The sequence below is a fragment of the Aspergillus affinis genome (genome assembly GCF_023601865.1).
Source record: "Aspergillus affinis strain CMG 70 chromosome Unknown NODE_11_length_483380_cov_85_280398, whole genome shotgun sequence".
Lineage (NCBI taxonomy): Eukaryota > Fungi > Ascomycota > Eurotiomycetes > Eurotiales > Aspergillaceae > Aspergillus > Aspergillus affinis.
Genome location: NW_026515792.1, coordinates 43238 through 60342, shown reverse-complemented (window position 1 = coordinate 60342; position 17105 = coordinate 43238). Strand labels below are relative to the sequence as shown.

Sequence of the window (17105 nt, the reverse complement as noted above, 5' to 3'; positions counted from 1 at the left end):
CGTCTTTTCGGCTGCCTCGACTCTCAGGCCGCGACTCTCAGGCAGGCCAAGACTGGACCTTCCTTCTCCTTCCCTCCTGTCTCTCGCTCTCCCTTCGAACCGTGTCTGCTCCACATCCGGCTACCGACATGTTCCGGTGTACAATCCTGGTTGGAATACCGTGGTCCTATTGGTGAACCTCTTGGTCTCGTCGAGTCCGTTGTCTGTCAGTCTTGTCGCCGTATTGATGGCTGTCAAAACGCCCTATCACTCCAATCAAACGTCGGCCGGAAATGCACCCTAATGCACGCTCCTCAAGCCTGTAGCTTTGTGCCCCCTGTGGCAGCATTGCCAACCGGCCAAATTGGGCAGGAGTAGGGTGATGGCATGATGGTTTATCCCGCGTCCAAACTGATGATCTGCGACCAGCGATGACGAATACCACCGCCTCTGACAGCCAGATGTCCGAAAGAGGAGTTGATCGGTTGGTAGAATTTCGTTTGCCTTGTCGGGTGCCTCATGGGCTCCTTCGGTCAAAATGTATTTGAGACCAGACTCGCGCACCCCCCTCTTGCTCCGACCATGTCTTTTCCCCTCGCCCCGTGTCGAGATCGAGTGATAAGAAATCTTGGAGCCATGGATCTTTTGAAAGGGGGGTTGGGATTTATTCGGGGGTTATTCGGTGTCAGATCGTCTGTTCCCGAGCCAAACTCAAATACGACAGTTCTGATTGTCGGTGCAGGTAATCTTGAGTGAAGTACGGGTGAAAAGCCCAACCATTACTGACTGGGCTGCCAGGCTCGACTGGACTTGCATTAGCCCAAGGCCTGAAGAAGGTGCGCACTTATATTTCACTAATCTGCCGGAAATGATGTCTGACGACAAGCTCAGTTCGGAATCCCATGTGTTGTTCTCGAAAAACATCAAACTCTGGATGCACAGCCCAGGGATTGGAATATGGGCTTGCACTGGGGAGCAGAGTCTCTAAAGTCTTTGATCCCAGAGGAGCTGTGGGCGCAGATTCAGTCTGTCCAAGTTGACCCTAGTGAACCAACGGCGGAGCATGACTGCCTTAACTTTCTCAATGCGCAGTCGGGTGAAACTATGGCGACCATTCCGGTCCAGTACTTCTACCGACTCCGTCGCTATAAGCTTCGACATCTCTTGTCACAAGGCCTAGACATTCGATACGCCAAGTCTATGCGGGCAATCGAGTACGCCGACGACGAGCAGCATGCCACCGCGCTGTGTAACGATGGCCGATCAATTACGGCGAGGCTAGTAGTTGGTACAGATGGTGCTCGCTCAACCACACGGCAGCTTCTATTGGGGTCTAACGCTGGTCGCATTCGATACCTGCCTTACTGTGCAACATTTGTGCAGGCTAGTTACAGCGCGGAACAGGCCCGATTTCTCCGTACGTTTCACCCGCTCTACCTTGCTGGGATCAATCCTGTAGGCTACTTCTCCTTCTTCGGTCTGCACAACGCGGATGATCCGGCCCAACCGGAGTCGTGGACGTTTTTCTTCTACATCTCATGGCACTCCACGTTGGAAGAACAGGAGGACACCGCGCAATGGACCAATGACAGGCGACTACAACAAGTTAAGGAATTTGCAAAAACTTTCGCAGATCCCTGGAGAAGCGCGTTTGAATGGCTGGAAGATGACCATCAAGTTTGGTATATGAGCCTGACTGACTTTGACCCCGGTAGCAGGGATCATCGTTGGGATAATCGTGGCGGTTGCGTAACTCTTGCCGGGGACGCCGCTCACGCGATGACTTATCAACGTGGTCAGGGCTTGAACCACTCCGTCACTGACGCTGCCAAACTTGCCGAATCCATCCGAGATTTTGTCAATGGCCGAGCTTCGAAATCCGAGGCAATAGCTCGTTATGAAAGCGAGATGATCAGTCGCGCTGGTGGGGAGGTCTGTTTGTCAACCATAAACACCGAAATGCTGCACGATTGGGAAAAAGTCCTGAGTTCCCCCGTCTTGAATTCCGGCCTCAAGCGAAACAATACTTCTCATGTTGGATGACGACGACCTCATCTCAGTACCTACCATTCTGTCCCTTTCACATTCAAATTGCATGTTGAGTGTATACCAGATGAATGGGTATTTGGCAAGTATTGACCGTTTGACACGTGAGAGCAGATCGTGCGGTTAATTCTGGTACGAGCCATTTCCGTCTGCTTACTATGAGATAGATTAAATTGTCTTATCTGGGATGTATATATGTGAATATCTACTGAGGAACTAATATAACTGCCATTATCTATATTTTTTCCTGATCTAACCAACCCGCAAATAGATCATCGGAATTCCGCATACTCAAAGTCTGCAGGTACCAAACAACGCTGAAGCTCCCCAAAAGCATACAGCCCCAGCATCATGCCTGTGAATGGAGCTCCAACGGGAAGTGAAGCCTCCGCCATCGCCTGATTCATGACTTCCCCAATCCAATGGACACTATCCTGGTCGCCATTTACGCCGACTTCCTTGAACCCAAACCTGTATGCATCTCCACACTCAATCACAAATATCACGTCAGAGGCAGAACTAGCTAGTTCCAAGTCGACTGTCTTCCCCTCGGCCGGTCGAAATCTTACTATACGAGTGCTGTCCTGCCCCGTGGGAGACACTCGAATACCGATACTGCTGTAAGTGAAATAGTTCCACCATACAGTTGTGCCCGCCTCTGTTTGGACCGATGTGGGACGAAACGACAACCGGGTCTCCCACGTGCAGTATCGGTGTGTCTGTTTTCGTAGGAATAAAGTCGGGCATGCCGGGACAGAGAGATTGTACGGCCCTCCGTGCAGGCGAAGATACCCCGGCCGCTCTGCCAGAGAGTAATCAGTTTTTACCGGAGTGTCTGTTCTGTTAGTCTGATGAGCAATAGGGAAGTGGATTCACTCTCGAGACATACTTTTTCTGTACCATCCCAATTGCAACGAAGAGCTCGAAAAGTCATCCTTCCACGGAACAGGATGTTCGAATGGATACAACCTCGGCCCATCGACCTGCAGCGTTATCTTCTCTCCGCCATTGAACACAGGCCAATCGTCGACCCACGTCACAGGCACCAGGAATGTCTCTCGACCTACATCACACACAGTTTAATCAATACGCTGGAACCGCACCCCAGCATGACAAGAGGTAGACCTACCAAACACCGACTCCTCCCACCGTCCATCCCTCATCACCGGTCTCACCCCCAACAGAACAGCCCACCACTGGCCCTTCGCATCCTCCACCAAATCGGCATGTCCGGTATTCTGCACCTCGTCTTGCACCCCGTTCCGCCATAGCGGGTTATTGGGACCCAGCTCCCACGGTCCAAAGGGACTCACCGCGCTGCGACTTACCCACTCGCAGTGTCCACTCTCCGTGCCCCCTTCCGCCGTGAACAGATAGTAGTATTTACCGCGTTTGAAGATATGCGAGCCCTCTGCAACGCCGGAAGAGGATTCGCGGATGAGTTTCGGTTCGGAAGTCGAGTTGCCGGTTGCGAGGTCGACGGTGACGATGTGGATGGCGAAGTCTTTGAGATTGGCGTTGGGAGTGCGAAGCAGTTTGCGGTGGGTGGACGAGAGATAGACTGTCTCGTCGGAGTCCCAGAATAACTTATCAGAGCGTTAATCAGCCAGTTCTTCGACATCTCTGTCTCTTCGGCCAGCTCAATCCTCAACAAAGCACGGCTGGAGAGAATACATACATCTTGATCGAACCCGACCTGGTCGAAAAACACCGGCTCCGACCAGCTCGTCTCATCCCATATGTCTGTCGTCCGGACATAGAACCCTCTTGGCCAGACCCGATCGTCCTCCTGCGGTCGATACCGCGAAAAGCAGGCCGCGATGATGTAGAACACGCCGTTATGATGCCGTAGCGTGGTGGCCCAGACGCCGCCACCCGGCTCGGGGGTTTGGACCTGCAGCTGGCTGGGCCGCGTTAAAGCGTGGCCGATCAACTTCCATTGGATCAGATCTGTGCTGTGGTAAATGGGGGCTGCGGGGAAGTATTCGAAGGAGGACGTGACGAGGTAGAAGGAGTCGTCGACGCGGATGATGGACGGGTCCGGGTTGAAGCCGGGGAGGATAGGGTTGGTATACATTCTGAAGTGAATTGACTTGGATATTAAGGGCCTATGTAGCTGTCATCGGTGCCTGACTATTCATGTTGGTATTTATAGTAGGGCCCTTCAATATGAATATAATAATATTAGAAGTGATTGGTGGAAAATAAGCACTGCGGGGATCCGGGGAAGGATGGAGGGGAAATGTACTCCGTAGGACAGTAATAATCTCTCAGTCACTTGCTTCCATCTTAGTTATCTCCATCCACCCCACCTCACCCCTCTATCTCTACTACCATCTACCCAACAATGCTCCCCTCCAGCCCCTCAACAGCAAACATCATCGTCCTGCTGCTCATCATCACAGCAAGCCAGAGCCATGCCCAAAGCCCCGCCCATCATCGATTTCGAGGGTGAGTTCTACCTCGTCTACTGATCTGGCCCGGCCAAGCTCATTCACCCATATCTGATAAATTTGCCTATCTCTGTAGGGTTCTACACTCCCGACCCCATTCGCAAATCCTCCTTCCTCAACCAGATCCGCCAAGCCTGTCAAGACCACGGCTTCTTTCAGATCATAAACCACGGTATCCCGGACGGTATCCAGGCGGATATCCTATCTCAGGCGCGCGATCTGTTTAGTCTGCCCGTGGAGGTGAAGGAAAAGTACAGTATGGGTTCGTTTCCCGGGTTGCTTTCTTTTTCTTTGTTCTTCTATATGAGCTCCGTCGAAGCCGAAGTAGAAGTAATAACCACACACTGACCCAAACCCGGGTGGAAAAACAAATTGTTAGACACTGCCACCGATAATCGCGGCTACGAGCGTCTTCGCGCCCAGAACTTCGAGAAGCGCGGCCTAGGCGATCTCAAAGAGGGGTTCTACCTGGGCAAAAACCTCCCCGTGGATCATCCCTCCGTGCAAGCGGGGAAGTTCTCGCAGGGTCCGAATAAATATCCGGTTGAGATGCGGGATGCGGATGGGTTTCGACGCGTTGTGGATGAGTACCATGAGCGCATGTGTGCGTTGGCGGGGGAGCTTATGAGCGTTGTGGCGCTGACGTTGGGGATGGGGGAGGCTTCGTTTGAGGGGTTTTGTGAGGAGCCGGTGGCGATTTTGAGGTTGTTGAAGTATCCGGCTCAAGAGCTGTCACGGGAGGGGGAGGGGGAGGGGCTTGAACGAGGTATGAGAATATCATGGCGTTGACGATGGAGATTAGATGGTGTTGATATGGTCTGGTTTGGTCTGACATGATCTAGGTATCGGCGCACACACCGATTTCGGAGCCATTACGATCCTCCTGCAAGACGACAAAGGAGGGCTACAGGTCTGGGACCGCGAGTCCGCGGAATGGGCAGATGTGATCCCCATGCCGGGCGCATTGGTTATCAACCTAGGGAATATGATGATGTGGTGGACGAACGATCGCTATCTATCGAATCTGCACCGCGTGATTAACCACAGCGGAGAAGACCGCTACAGCGTCCCGTTCTTCTTCTCGGGGAGCCCAGACTACGTGGTGGATTGTCTTCCAAACTGTCGAGATGATGGGCATGAGGCCAAGTATCCGCCCATCACGGTGGCGGAGTGGATGGGAGCCCGATATGCGAATACGTACGGGAGTTCGAAGGAGAAGGGGATGGGAGAGTTGTCGCAGGACGCGGCGGCGGCTATCGGTTAATGGGCCTCTTCGGCGCTCCTCACCTAGCTACGGGGGGTTGCTCGGGAATGGAGAAAGCCGGGGGAAGGGATATTTACGGAGTATGGAGCTACATAGATTGCGTTATTGGTTCATACGGAGTCAAAGGTTCTTCTTCCACGGGGCTGGGTGGATCGTTCACATGTGAATGTGGATTTCGCATCATGCGAAATGTGAACTCCCTTTTTTATCTTGGGGTCTTTCTACTACATAAGTGTCTACTTTTAAAGAATGGCGATCATGTGAATTGGGAACCGATCCCTGGGATCCAAGCACGTGTGAAAAACCAGTCGTTTGAGCGTGGTTCGCTTCCATCCGCGTGGCTTTGGGTGTTCCTTGGCCGAGGGAGCGGGGTGGTTGCCACCGGGTCCTTGGATGGAAGAACACGTTGATTTATTGGTTTAGTTAATCCTGTATTTTGACCCTTGTAGGACTAGGACTACCTACGAGGGACTAATTAGGATATAAAAGGCCACTAAATCCACCAAGGACGTGCACGGGTGTCAGTAAAGGACAGAATATAGATGGGGAGTCGTATCGGCCGAGAGGGTGGCAACATTGAACAATGATTGTCTGCCTCATCTCGATTGAAAGTAACTCCGTAGTCAAACGAGAATAATAATCCGATCAGAACAATGCAGGATCCCGGACTGATCGTTATCTGATAATCGCTGGCCAATTAAGCTCGACGCTGGTGCTGCACGATGCCGATTTCGGGGCCATCCCTGCTAGATGCCTGAGGTGTCATGAGTAAGGGATCACTCGGCACTGTTTCTCCCGTACATCGTAGGGTGCAGTCTACATGGATACTGTCGTAATTTCGCAGAGGAGACTAAGGCAAATTATGATGATTTGCCCGGTCGTACTGAAGATCCCTCCTAACTCCTGAGTCTTGAGTGCTGAGCACTCGGCGCCGACGTTCAGGCATCCAGGCCGCCACCAGTTAGCCGAGGCATTTCCCGCATTAGGCAACCCGCGGTCACCCTCGGCCTGACCGTCTCACTCTCGCTCTCGCCTTCTTTCTTTCCCCGTGGAGTTCCTCCTATAAGTCTTCTTCTCTCTCCCCCATCCCCATCCTTACCCCCTCGTCTCTCTTCCCACACACCCTTTCTCTACACCACTACATCTCCACTCCTACAATTACCAAGATGCCCTCCCCACCCCCTGCCTGGGTCCAGGCTCTCAAGCCGGCCGACCCGCAAGGCTCCGAGCTTCTCTCGCAGGAGCGCGCCCAGTCCAACATCAACGTCGACCGACTGGGTGAACTACTACACACCAAGGAATTCCTCGACCGACAAGACCGTCTCCTCGCTCTGCTCCAGTCGGAGCCTGTTTTCGACAAGTCCCAGAACCACACGCTAGGCCGCACCGAGCGGATCCAGAAGTCCCTGGGCAAGGCGAAGCGGCTGCAGCAGCTGGCTGAGCAACACAATTGGTCGATGGAGGAGTTACATACGGCGAATGATTTGCTGGGAGAGCCGACGCCGTATGGATTGCATGCGTCGATGTTCTTGGTGAGTTTCATTGATGTTTAACCTTTTTGTGGCACGTTTTTGGATTTTGGATTTACGATTATGTGGCTGTGACGCTAACAAGTCCCTCCGATTCGATAGGTCACATTGCGCGAGCAAGGAAACCCCGAACAACATAAACTCTTTTTGGAGCGGGCCCAAAAATATCAGATTCTAGGATGCTATGCGCAGACGGAGCTGGGTCACGGTTCGAATGTGCGTGGTCTGGAGACCACTGCTACGTGGAACCAAGAAGATAAGACGTTCACGATCCATTCGCCGACGTTGACGGCATCGAAGTGGTGGATTGGATCGTTGGGTCGCACGGCAAACCATGCGGTCGTGATGGCGCAGCTGTACATCGCCGGCAAGAACTACGGTCCTCATCCGTTTGTCGTCCAGGTGCGGGATCTGCAGACGCATCAGCCCTTGGAGAATGTCTATGTTGGCGATATTGGCCCAAAGTTTGGATACAAGTGAGCTGACTGGCAAATACAGTTGATGAGCATGACTGACTGGCTTTAGCACGATGGACAATGGTTTCCTGCTGTTTAATCATGTCAAGATTCCCCATATCAATATGCTGGCTCGCTTCTCGAGCATTGACAAGGAGACTGGCAAATATCTGCGCCCTGCATCGCCAACACTGGTGTACGGAACTTTGACCTGGGTGCGCTCGAACATCGTGCTCCAGGCCGGTGGCGTGCTTGCTCGCGGTGTCACGATTGCCACTCGCTACTGCGCCGTGCGTAAGCAGTTCCAGGACCGCGATGCCAAGGGCAACGTGGGCGAGAACCAGGTCCTCAACTACAAGATGGTCCAGGTCCGTCTTCTGCCTCTGCTGGCATCCATGTATGCGCTGCATTTCACCGGTCGCGGTATGATGCGGCTCTACCAGGAGAACCAGAAGCGCATGAATGCGGGTTCTCAGCCTGGCCAGGACAGCCGAGGCGCTGGTCCCGAGCAGCTCCGGGCTGGTGCCGACTTGCTGGCGGATCTCCACGCCACCTCTTGCGGTCTGAAGGCTTTGGCCAGTACCACGGCCGGTGAGGGTCTCGAGATCTGTCGTCGGGCCTGCGGTGGTCACGGATACAGCAGCTACAGCGGCATTGGGCCTTGGTACTCTGACTACCTCCCCACTTTGACCTGGGAGGGTGACAACTACATGCTGACGCAACAGGTTGCGCGATACGTAAGTTCACGATCCACTTAGTTCCTCCGCTTCAAAATCACCGCTAACCTAGCCCACAGCTCCTGAAATCTGCCCGTGCCGTCCTCGCCGGCAAAGGCGCCAACAACGACACGTGCCAGATCCTGCAAACGTACCTCTCGCGGCGCGACAAGGGCGCCTCCTTCGACGTGCTCGAAGCGGACAGCGACATCGTCGCGGCCTTCGCCTGGCGCACCGCGCACCTCACATTCGAAGCCCTGAAGCACCGCGACGTGGAGAAGCGCTCGTGGAACAGCCTCCTGGTTGATTTCTGGCGCCTCTCGACCGCCCACTCGCAGTACCTCGTCGTCAAGAACTTCCACGAGGCCGTCACCTCACCGCACCTCACCAGCGCCCTGGACCCGGAGACCACGGCGCTCATGCACCAGCTCTTCCGTCTTTACGCCCTGCACACGCTCGAGCGCGAGGCCGCCGAATTCTTCTCCTCCAGCGCCGTCACCACCCGCCAGATCTCCCTGGCGCAGACCAACGCCGTCATGAAACTTCTCGACGACATCCGGCCCCACGCCGTGCGTCTCGTCGACGCCTGGAAGATCCCCGACTGGCAGCTCGACAGCAGTCTCGGCCGTTATGATGGCGAGGTCTACCCGGATCTGTTCCGCAGGGCGAGTCAGAACCCGGTCAATGATCTGGTGTTCGATCCGTATCCGTGGAACGAGGCGGTCTTGAAGAATGCGCCGCCGAAGAGTAAGCTGTGATTGCTTTTCTGCTACTTACTCTGTCGGTTTCAGTTCGTGTCTACCTTGCTTGTTGATATATAATTCTTTTTTTGTATGATTTGATTCTATGGGTTGGGTGGCGCACTTCCATACATATATATACATATATTTAAGTGATTATAGATTAGATGGAATCTATAGACTAGATTATTGACTGGTGGTCTATTGGTTGCGTTGTTATTTCGTATTTTCTCATTTACTTGGTTTCATTTGAAGCAGTAAATTGGGTGGAATGACCTTTTTTTTAAAAGGATGTAGCAGGGTGGCATGAAGATCAACTGCAGGTCTTGTTTTCCGACTTCAGCGTCCTTGGGCTTGAAGTGTTTTGGTGGTGTATACAGGAGGGATTTAAGTAAGGAAAAAGAAAAGACAAGAAAAGAAATTACAAAAGGAGAAACAAACGGAGGTTTCCATCCAGCTCCAGCTCACAGAAACCCCTCAGCATCATCGTACATGTCGTAATTGTCGTAATTGATATTCAATCCCACCCTGGCCTGTTCTTTAGCCGCTGCCTCCTTCGCCCATTTTTCCAACTCGTCAGGTTCCAGGAGAAACTTCAACAAAACCTCCCTCGTCGCCAGCATGTCCTCCAATTTTTAGGAATACCATACCACAACGTTCCTGCGCTACGCTGGACGTCAACATCAGATACCGATTTAGCGGAACACCCAAGCCGCGGACAACGTTGGGATCCAGCATACTGGCCAATTACAATAGCCATGGTGATCCTCATCCCAGGCCTGAGGCGAGGGTAGCTTGTCGCATTTACCGGAAGCGTCATCGGATACATTGGGTCTGCGGAACGTTCGAAAAGCTCGTATTCTCCGGCAAAAACCTTCTTTCTGCCCAGTTCTTTGCTGAATTGAGCTAAGATAATAGCTTCAAGAATCTGTCTGTTTGTCAGCATGCGGAAGTGAGAATATTCCTTTCTATACTCCACAGCATAAATGACGTACATCCCAATCAGACTCAGAGGCGATGGGCATGACGTTTCCAAGAGCGTTCTCGAACCGGATAGGTTCTTGCACCCATGTAAAGCGGGAGTCTGGTGAACTGATGATCCTTTTCGCCAGAGCTCGGAGGATATTCGCAAGCTTGTCATTTGAATCCCTAAAGAAAATGAGTAAGTATGCACCGTAAATTGTAAGCTTAGTACTTGCTGAAACTCACCATACTCGATCTATAGTCTCTCGAAGCTTTTCTACCCTCTTCTCCGCTAGGGTACCTGTTTGTCAGCAACGCTCTACAGTGTATATTTGAATATTCTCAAGCACGTACAACAAAGCAGTACTCAGTTCCAGATTGATATAACCTACATGCGCCATCAAGTATTGCCTGAGCTCCGGCAGATCTTTTTTCACAGCAACTCCTATCGTACCATCCTTGGTGCTGCTCTTAATTTTGACCTTTGACTCCGTGTGCCGAGGCTGTCCCCGAATGGTTTAATTTTCGTGTGAAAGCGTTGGAGCGTTTCACAACAACTGAGAGATACGAACTTGAGAGCTTCAATCTCAGGGGGAGGTGTGGTAGAGTTTGCCAGATAGTCAATTTGCTCAAGCGCATGCTCAAGGCCGAGCAGCTCGGTCTCAAGCTCCTGAAACTGCTCCCGAGCACCGCTAGTGCTGCGAAGGCTAGAGACTATAGAGACAATAAGTTTAACGGCGCTAGCGATGTCTCCGGCGCTCCACCCGAAAGTCATTCTGAGATCTTTAATTCCCAGCTGTAGTCTTGTCTCTCTGCCAGGATTGTTGACTCGAGGTCCAAATGCCGTCTGATGAAAGACTCAATGTGGCACCCAGTCTCATAACGAGCAGTTTTCCACCAAAGAGAAAGGAATCTGGAACAAGATCTTATAGTAAGTGAATTCCAAGTCTAGCTATAAGAAGTAAAAGTTGAAAAAGTTGACTTTGGTAATAGAAAGCCGGGAAAGCTAGGTAACTTGCAGTGATTCAAGTGACGAAAGGGCGGGCGAGTTTATATCCAATGGACAAAGTCGTTGTGTTGAACCATTCTGGAGTACTTGTAGTACTTCCAAGCAATTGTATATTCTTGCCTGACAGCGGAATATACTCTGCCACGTTGGCTATCTTGACATCAATTACACGGCTGTGCATGTTCCTCAGGTTTTGTCACTTTAACAGGAAGATTTGGTGTACCAAGATGTAATATCAAGAGACAAACAGCCTGGCTTGAATGGCGAACGAAGAAGATCATCAGAGTGAATGGTCGTCTGGGCTGAGGCGACGAGCTTAGGGCAGGCATTACCATTTATGGAAGCAGCATCACGTGGAAGGAACGACCGGAAAAGCAAACAGAACAAACAAAGCCAACAAAGCAACCGGAGCAAACAGACAAAACAAACAGAGGAAACGAACAATTTGCAGGAAGTTTCCCGTTTTGACATAATTCACAGCGGAGCAAGAAAATTGTGCGTAAACATGATATTAAATAAATACAGATCTGAAGGTGAAAGAAGAAGTGCATCCAGAATGTTCCTCATATACAATACATTAAACGGCGTCTATCCATGCAAGCAAAGATTAGGCGGATTTGGCGGAACGGCGTTCCCACCCGATAACGGTCGGCTTCAAAGGTCCCGAGAACAGAGACGAATAGTCGGTTCCGGGCACACCCTTGCGGCCGTCGACGTTGTAGAGACGCACATTGCGCACCATGGTAGCGAGGATAACGGTCAGGTTCACGTAGGCGAACTTCTCACCGATGCAGCGGTGGCGGCCGGCGCCGAAGGGCAGGTAGGGGCTGGAGGTACCCTTGGAGACAGCGCCGTAGCCGTAGTCAACGACGTCCTCCTCCTTATCCTCCGAGGGTTCCTGGGTTTCCCAGCGGTGGGGGTCCCATTTCATGGCGTTAGGGAAGTATTCGTCGCTGATGGCGGTCACGATGGGAGAGGCGAGCAGGACGTGCGAGGTAGGAATAACGTAGGGGGTACCGGGGACGGGCATGGGGTTCTTGACCTTGCGCATGAGCGAGTGAATGGAGAGGTTGATACGGAGGGTCTCGCGGATGACGTTCTGGTGCAGCGTGAGCCGCTCGAGGTCCTTGTATTCCAGAGGGGGGAGGGTGCCGTCAGGACCGACGGGGCCGAGCTGGGCCAGCTGTTCCTGATACAATTCCTCGAGGACTTCGGGCTGGGCGGCGAGACGCAGCATGATCCACGAACCGACAGAGGCGGAGGAGTGCTGGCCGGCCATGAGCAGAGTAATCATCATGTGCGCGATCTCCTTATCGGGCACGGGGGTTCCGTTCTTGTAGACGCAGTTCATCAGGTTCGAGATCATATCCGACGTGGCGGTGGCTTTCTCGCCGGCGGCGCGACGCTCGTTGATGATGTCCATGTAGATGGCACGCATACGCGCGTGGGCAGCATCGCGCTTCTTGTTATGCGGCAGGGGGGCCCAGGGCAGCATGAAATTGATCGGCGTGAAACCCTGGTCCAGGTCGTGGTAGAGATCGGCGAATTCGGAGGTCAGTTTCGAGCGCACTTCATCGCCCTGCAGGGCGCGCGCGGCCGTGAAGATGGTGATTTCAGCCATGGCAGAGGAGATGTCAATCCGTCCCGAGGAGCCGTTGAAGTTGGGCGAGGTAGCCAGGTACTCGGCAGTTTCCTTTTCGATAAGCGGCACATGCGATTCCAAGGCGGATTGCGTCAGACCGAATTTAACGAATTTCTTCTGCTCCATCAACTTGGAATTGGGGCAATCGTAGACCACGTCGGAGCCGAAGACGGGAGTCGTCAAGGGGCTGTAGACCTCCTCAGCGTTGACATCTTTCAGTTTGCCATTGAGGATGAATTCGTTGCCCTGCACGCCCAGGTAGACCGTAGTTTTGCGACCGAGGAGGATGAAGGTGAAGATATCGCCGTGCTAGTGGAAACAAGGGCAATGGTTAGCTGGAGAGTTGTGCGACAGAACGGGGGAGGGAACGGCGCACCTTCTCGCGGCAGGCGAAGAAGAATTTACAAGGGTCCATCCCATAGCTAATAGTATTGCCCACAAAGGGGATCCAGTGAAAGACGAGTGGGGGTTCGGTCTTATTCAGTCTCGCAAAGAGCCATTGATAGACGAGGTTGATCACAATGGACGCGACGAAGGCCAGGAGCCCATAGGCCCCGATAGTGGCCAAGGGTAGCATGGCTGGAAGAGGGAGATTGGCGAGAATGCCAGAAAAACAGGACAAAAGAAGGGATTAAAAAGGATAGAACAAATAGAAACGAAGAAGAAGAAGAAGAAGAAGAAGAAGAAGAAGAGAACGAATGTGAAAAAAACAAGAAATAAAAAAGAAAGGGAAGGAGGCCAGGTGGGCTGACAGTAACAAATGGCCGGCCTGTGATGGGCCGAGTCCATCAGGCGATCCCTCTCGACCCCTGGCAGGTATTGTATAGCAACGGTATACGCGGTCGAATACGATATTTCTCCATAGAGTCGGATGTATCGTGATGTATCATTACAATACAGCGGGTCCTCCATGCGCTAAGCCTCTTCGGTCTTTGGATTATCGCAGTCCGCGGACAAGCAAACCCTTTCACCGCCTTCGCCCGGTATCTCCTCCCCGCGACGCTAATTCTATTCTAGACTAGCGTATTTCCTATGGACGAACAGCCTGAGGCAGAAAGATTGGGCCTGTTATCAACTTATTCTCTACACTCCATCATATGAAACTAGTGGATGTCTTCACAACAACCCTGAATCTATCATAAATGCAGACAAGTGGCCCAGCATTTGAACCCTCCCTCATAGCCGGATTACGGTCATGACGTCGAATTGGTAGATCATTTTCGAATAAACTCAAAACATGTTACCATACAACTTTATTTGTGATCGTTCATATTGACAAATCCATTGGTGATTTGACACTAGTTTCTTCCTCCCCCCCTCTCTTCCTGTGCTGAATTACTTTTTTCTATCTCATTACCATTCGTCGCCTTTGCCGTCAGGCACCTTTCTTCATGTTTCTTGAACCCTTATGCTAGCTATCTCGGTTGAACGCCGTTAGTTCTAATATGAACTCAATTCACCCCCCGGCCCCCCAAACGTGGCGATAAAGTTAGAGTTCTCGGGGGTGTGACAACTCTCGTGGGTTGTCTTTCATTTTTCTCTTAACCAATCTCTGTTTCCTTGATTAATGTTCATGAGCAGTACGCCATATCCGGCGTATCCGCATTGCGGATGGACTTGTGAATGAGTATTTTCATAAAGAGCGAGTCATTTTAGAAATCTTAAGCATTCTATACAGGCTGTGTAAATCAATCTATAATAATTAACAATTTAAAACGCAGTATACACTGCCGGAATTATTCAAAGCAGCCGAGGATCAAGGTCTTGGGGGGTTCATGGGCGGACATCGAAAAGCCAACTGCGAACAGCACAGATGCACAGATAAATTCGAGATATTATAATCCCACACAAATAAGCCAATAACATATATCATAACTGCAGGTGATCTGCAAACCGATCGAGTACTCCGCATTTCGGGATAGCCGAGGTAAGTGAAGCAGGTGAGCCGAGCAGCTAAGCCCCGTGACCATGCCATTGACTGCATCAGGCCACGAGGAGATGCGTTCGCCAACATCCAGTGAATATAATACCGCATCGTTTTTCTTGTGAACTGGGTTTATCAGAACCATATCTTTCTCTACTATGGCGTTCCGACCGGAACCCGCTACCGCTGACCACGGGCATATCACCCGGCTTGAACCGCTGGAGAATACATATACGACGGATAGCAGTCTGCAGCGGGTTATTTCCTGTGAGTACACTTTGAAAGCAACTGTCGGATCGACTGAGTCTGATAAAGCCAAATAAGGGTACCTCCCATCGTCAACGTTGGACAATGTCCAAGCTCCGCTCACCAGGTTGGGCGCTGAGGCTGTCTCGGATCAGATCCGTGAATGGAGCGCAGATGCAGAGCGCCACCAGCCCTATGTCAAGAGTTATAATGTATGGGGCCAGAAATACGATTATGATCGACTGATTACGAGCGAAGGATGGAAGCAGCTAGGGAAATGGGGTGCTCGACATGGGTGTGTGATGAATCTGGCCGTTGCCACCACATGTGCTAACTGCATAGTGTCGTGGCCTTGGGTTACGAGTCGACGTATGGAGCTGAAAGAAGATTGGTGCAATATGCAGTGTAAGTCACTTGCTCTAGGTGGTGATAGAGGTACTGACCCTCATGGATGAAGGAATTACCTTTACTCTCCGTCTTCGGGACTATACTCTTGTCCAATCGCCATGACAGATGGAGCCGCTCTTATCCTCTCCCAGCAGTTGAAATCACTTCCCGCAGATCACCATTTCCATGAAGCCTACCAAAGGATGATCTCTCGAGAAAACCACCGGACCTCCGGGCAATGGATGACGGAACGACCTGGAGGAAGCGATGTCCAAAACACGGAGACCTGGGCGACACACTCCCCAGCATCACAGGACGCAAATGACGGCGACTACCTAGTCAGTGGATTCAAATTCTTCTCCTCAGCAACAGACGCCAACGTCTCGCTTCTCCTGGCCAAAACCCCCTCCGGGAAACTCAGCGCGTTCCTAGCCCCTCTCCGCAAGACCGTGATCTCGCAGGACGGAAAATCGCACGAAGTAAGCAACGGAGTGCGCATCCATCGCCTGAAGAATAAACTCGGCACCAAAGAACTCCCCACCGCGGAACTGGAACTAAAGGATATGCGCGCCCACCTAGTTGGCCGCTTGGACCGTGGGGTGTCGATGATCTCGCCGCTGTTGAACGTCACGCGCACGCATACGTTTATCGGGTCACTGAGCGCCTGGCGGCGCGCTATGAGTATTGCGAAGAGTTTCGCAAAAGCGAGAACGACGGTCGGGGAGCCTCTTTGGCTCGTCCCGATGCATTTGAACTTGCTGGCTGATGTAGAGCTCCGGCATCGAGGCGCGATGAATCTCGGCTTCTTCACGGTTGCAGTTATGGGCGTGGTTGAGAATGATGGCGTCTCTGCACCGGCGCCACATCTGCCAACCCCCGGAAAAGAGGCAGAGGTCGTGTTCCGTGCGCTCACGGCGACTGCGAAGGCGGTGATTAGCAAGAATGCCATTGCAGGTATCCAGGAGTGTCAGGAGGCTATGGGCGGGGTCGGGTACATGGACGAGGCAGATGAGCCTGAGTTCAACATCTCTCGGATCTTACGCAATACACTCGTCAATTCGATCTGGGAGGGGACTACGAATGTTTTAGCCAGTGAGTTGGTGCGTCATATTCTGAAAGACGACCACGTCGTGGTGTTTTCCTCGTGGGTTGGCCGGGTGCTGGGCTTGATCAAGAACGCCGAGTTCTCGAGAGTTTTGAAGCGGGTGTGGTCGAGCTTCTTGACGCGATTGTCTGCGACGGAACATGCGCGTTTGATCCTTGCGGACGGCCGGCGCGCCATGTTCACCCTCGCTTGGGTCCTGTGTGGAGCCCTGCTGGCCCTCGACGCCGAGCGAGACGGGGATGGGGTTGCAGGGGAGATTGCACGGCGATGGATCCTAGCTGGAGAAGGCGGTGTTGGGGATATGGTCTGGCGAGATATCATCAATCGGCCTGTTCATGCATCGCAGGCTATTCTGACAGACGAGCATCTTCGTTGGGATTGCAGGATTGTTTGGGGTGTGGAGTTGCCGGCCAGACAGGTGTCGGGTCATCGATCGTTCCAGAAACCTTCGAAGCTGTAGGCCAATAGTTTCTTATGATTTAAAACTGAATGATATGTCTATTTTTGACTACTTATGTGCATGGTTCCTCGGGCGATTTTGCCATTGCCACTAAACTCAAGATCATCGAGCACACCGAAGAAGATAGGCGCACGATTGAAGTATAAGTTTGCCTCGACCTTAGGTAGATACACAATGGTGCTCCTTC

The 17105-nt window shown here is 52.2% G+C and overlaps 7 protein-coding genes across 7 annotated transcripts; 4 read left to right on the top strand and 3 right to left on the bottom strand.

Annotated features, from left to right (window-relative positions):
- Positions 1 to 615: 615 nt before the first annotated feature.
- Positions 616 to 2022, top strand: KD926_000951 (FAD-dependent oxidoreductase; the record flags this gene model as incomplete). Its single annotated transcript, XM_053096495.1, has 3 exons — positions 616 to 721; positions 778 to 815; positions 871 to 2022. The coding sequence occupies 3 exons, from the start codon at positions 616 to 618 to the stop codon at positions 2020 to 2022; spliced, it is 1296 nt and encodes a 431-aa protein (XP_052959331.1).
- Positions 2023 to 2297: 275 nt separating this feature from the next.
- Positions 2298 to 4102, bottom strand: KD926_000950 (glycoside hydrolase family 43 protein; the record flags this gene model as incomplete). The annotated part of the gene is made up of 4 exons (XM_053096494.1): positions 2298 to 2860; positions 2915 to 3088; positions 3155 to 3611; positions 3704 to 4102. 4 exons carry the CDS (start codon positions 4100 to 4102, stop codon positions 2298 to 2300), a joined length of 1593 nt encoding a protein of 530 aa, XP_052959330.1.
- A 340-nt stretch (positions 4103 to 4442) lies between these two features.
- KD926_000949 (isopenicillin N synthase family dioxygenase) lies at positions 4443 to 5742 on the top strand (the record flags this gene model as incomplete). The annotated part of the gene is made up of 4 exons (XM_053096493.1): positions 4443 to 4476; positions 4555 to 4740; positions 4858 to 5244; positions 5321 to 5742. 4 exons carry the CDS (start codon positions 4443 to 4445, stop codon positions 5740 to 5742), a joined length of 1029 nt encoding a protein of 342 aa, XP_052959329.1.
- A 1166-nt stretch (positions 5743 to 6908) lies between these two features.
- Positions 6909 to 9200, top strand: KD926_000948 (acyl-CoA oxidase; the record flags this gene model as incomplete). Its single annotated transcript, XM_053096492.1, has 4 exons — positions 6909 to 7274; positions 7374 to 7747; positions 7797 to 8463; positions 8523 to 9200. 4 exons carry the CDS (start codon positions 6909 to 6911, stop codon positions 9198 to 9200), a joined length of 2085 nt encoding a protein of 694 aa, XP_052959328.1.
- Positions 9201 to 9646: 446 nt separating this feature from the next.
- KD926_000947 (uncharacterized protein) lies at positions 9647 to 10920 on the bottom strand (the record flags this gene model as incomplete). Its single annotated transcript, XM_053096491.1, has 5 exons — positions 9647 to 9775; positions 9828 to 9852; positions 9923 to 10110; positions 10178 to 10331; positions 10718 to 10920. 5 exons carry the CDS (start codon positions 10918 to 10920, stop codon positions 9647 to 9649), a joined length of 699 nt encoding a protein of 232 aa, XP_052959327.1.
- Positions 10921 to 11761: 841 nt separating this feature from the next.
- KD926_000946 (cytochrome P450) lies at positions 11762 to 13373 on the bottom strand (the record flags this gene model as incomplete). Its single annotated transcript, XM_053096490.1, has 2 exons — positions 11762 to 13105; positions 13173 to 13373. 2 exons carry the CDS (start codon positions 13371 to 13373, stop codon positions 11762 to 11764), a joined length of 1545 nt encoding a protein of 514 aa, XP_052959326.1.
- A 1505-nt stretch (positions 13374 to 14878) lies between these two features.
- KD926_000945 (putative acyl-CoA dehydrogenase) lies at positions 14879 to 16918 on the top strand (the record flags this gene model as incomplete). Its single annotated transcript, XM_053096489.1, has 4 exons — positions 14879 to 14987; positions 15045 to 15261; positions 15309 to 15371; positions 15424 to 16918. The coding sequence occupies 4 exons, from the start codon at positions 14879 to 14881 to the stop codon at positions 16916 to 16918; spliced, it is 1884 nt and encodes a 627-aa protein (XP_052959325.1).
- Between the last annotated feature and the right edge of the window lie 187 nt (positions 16919 to 17105).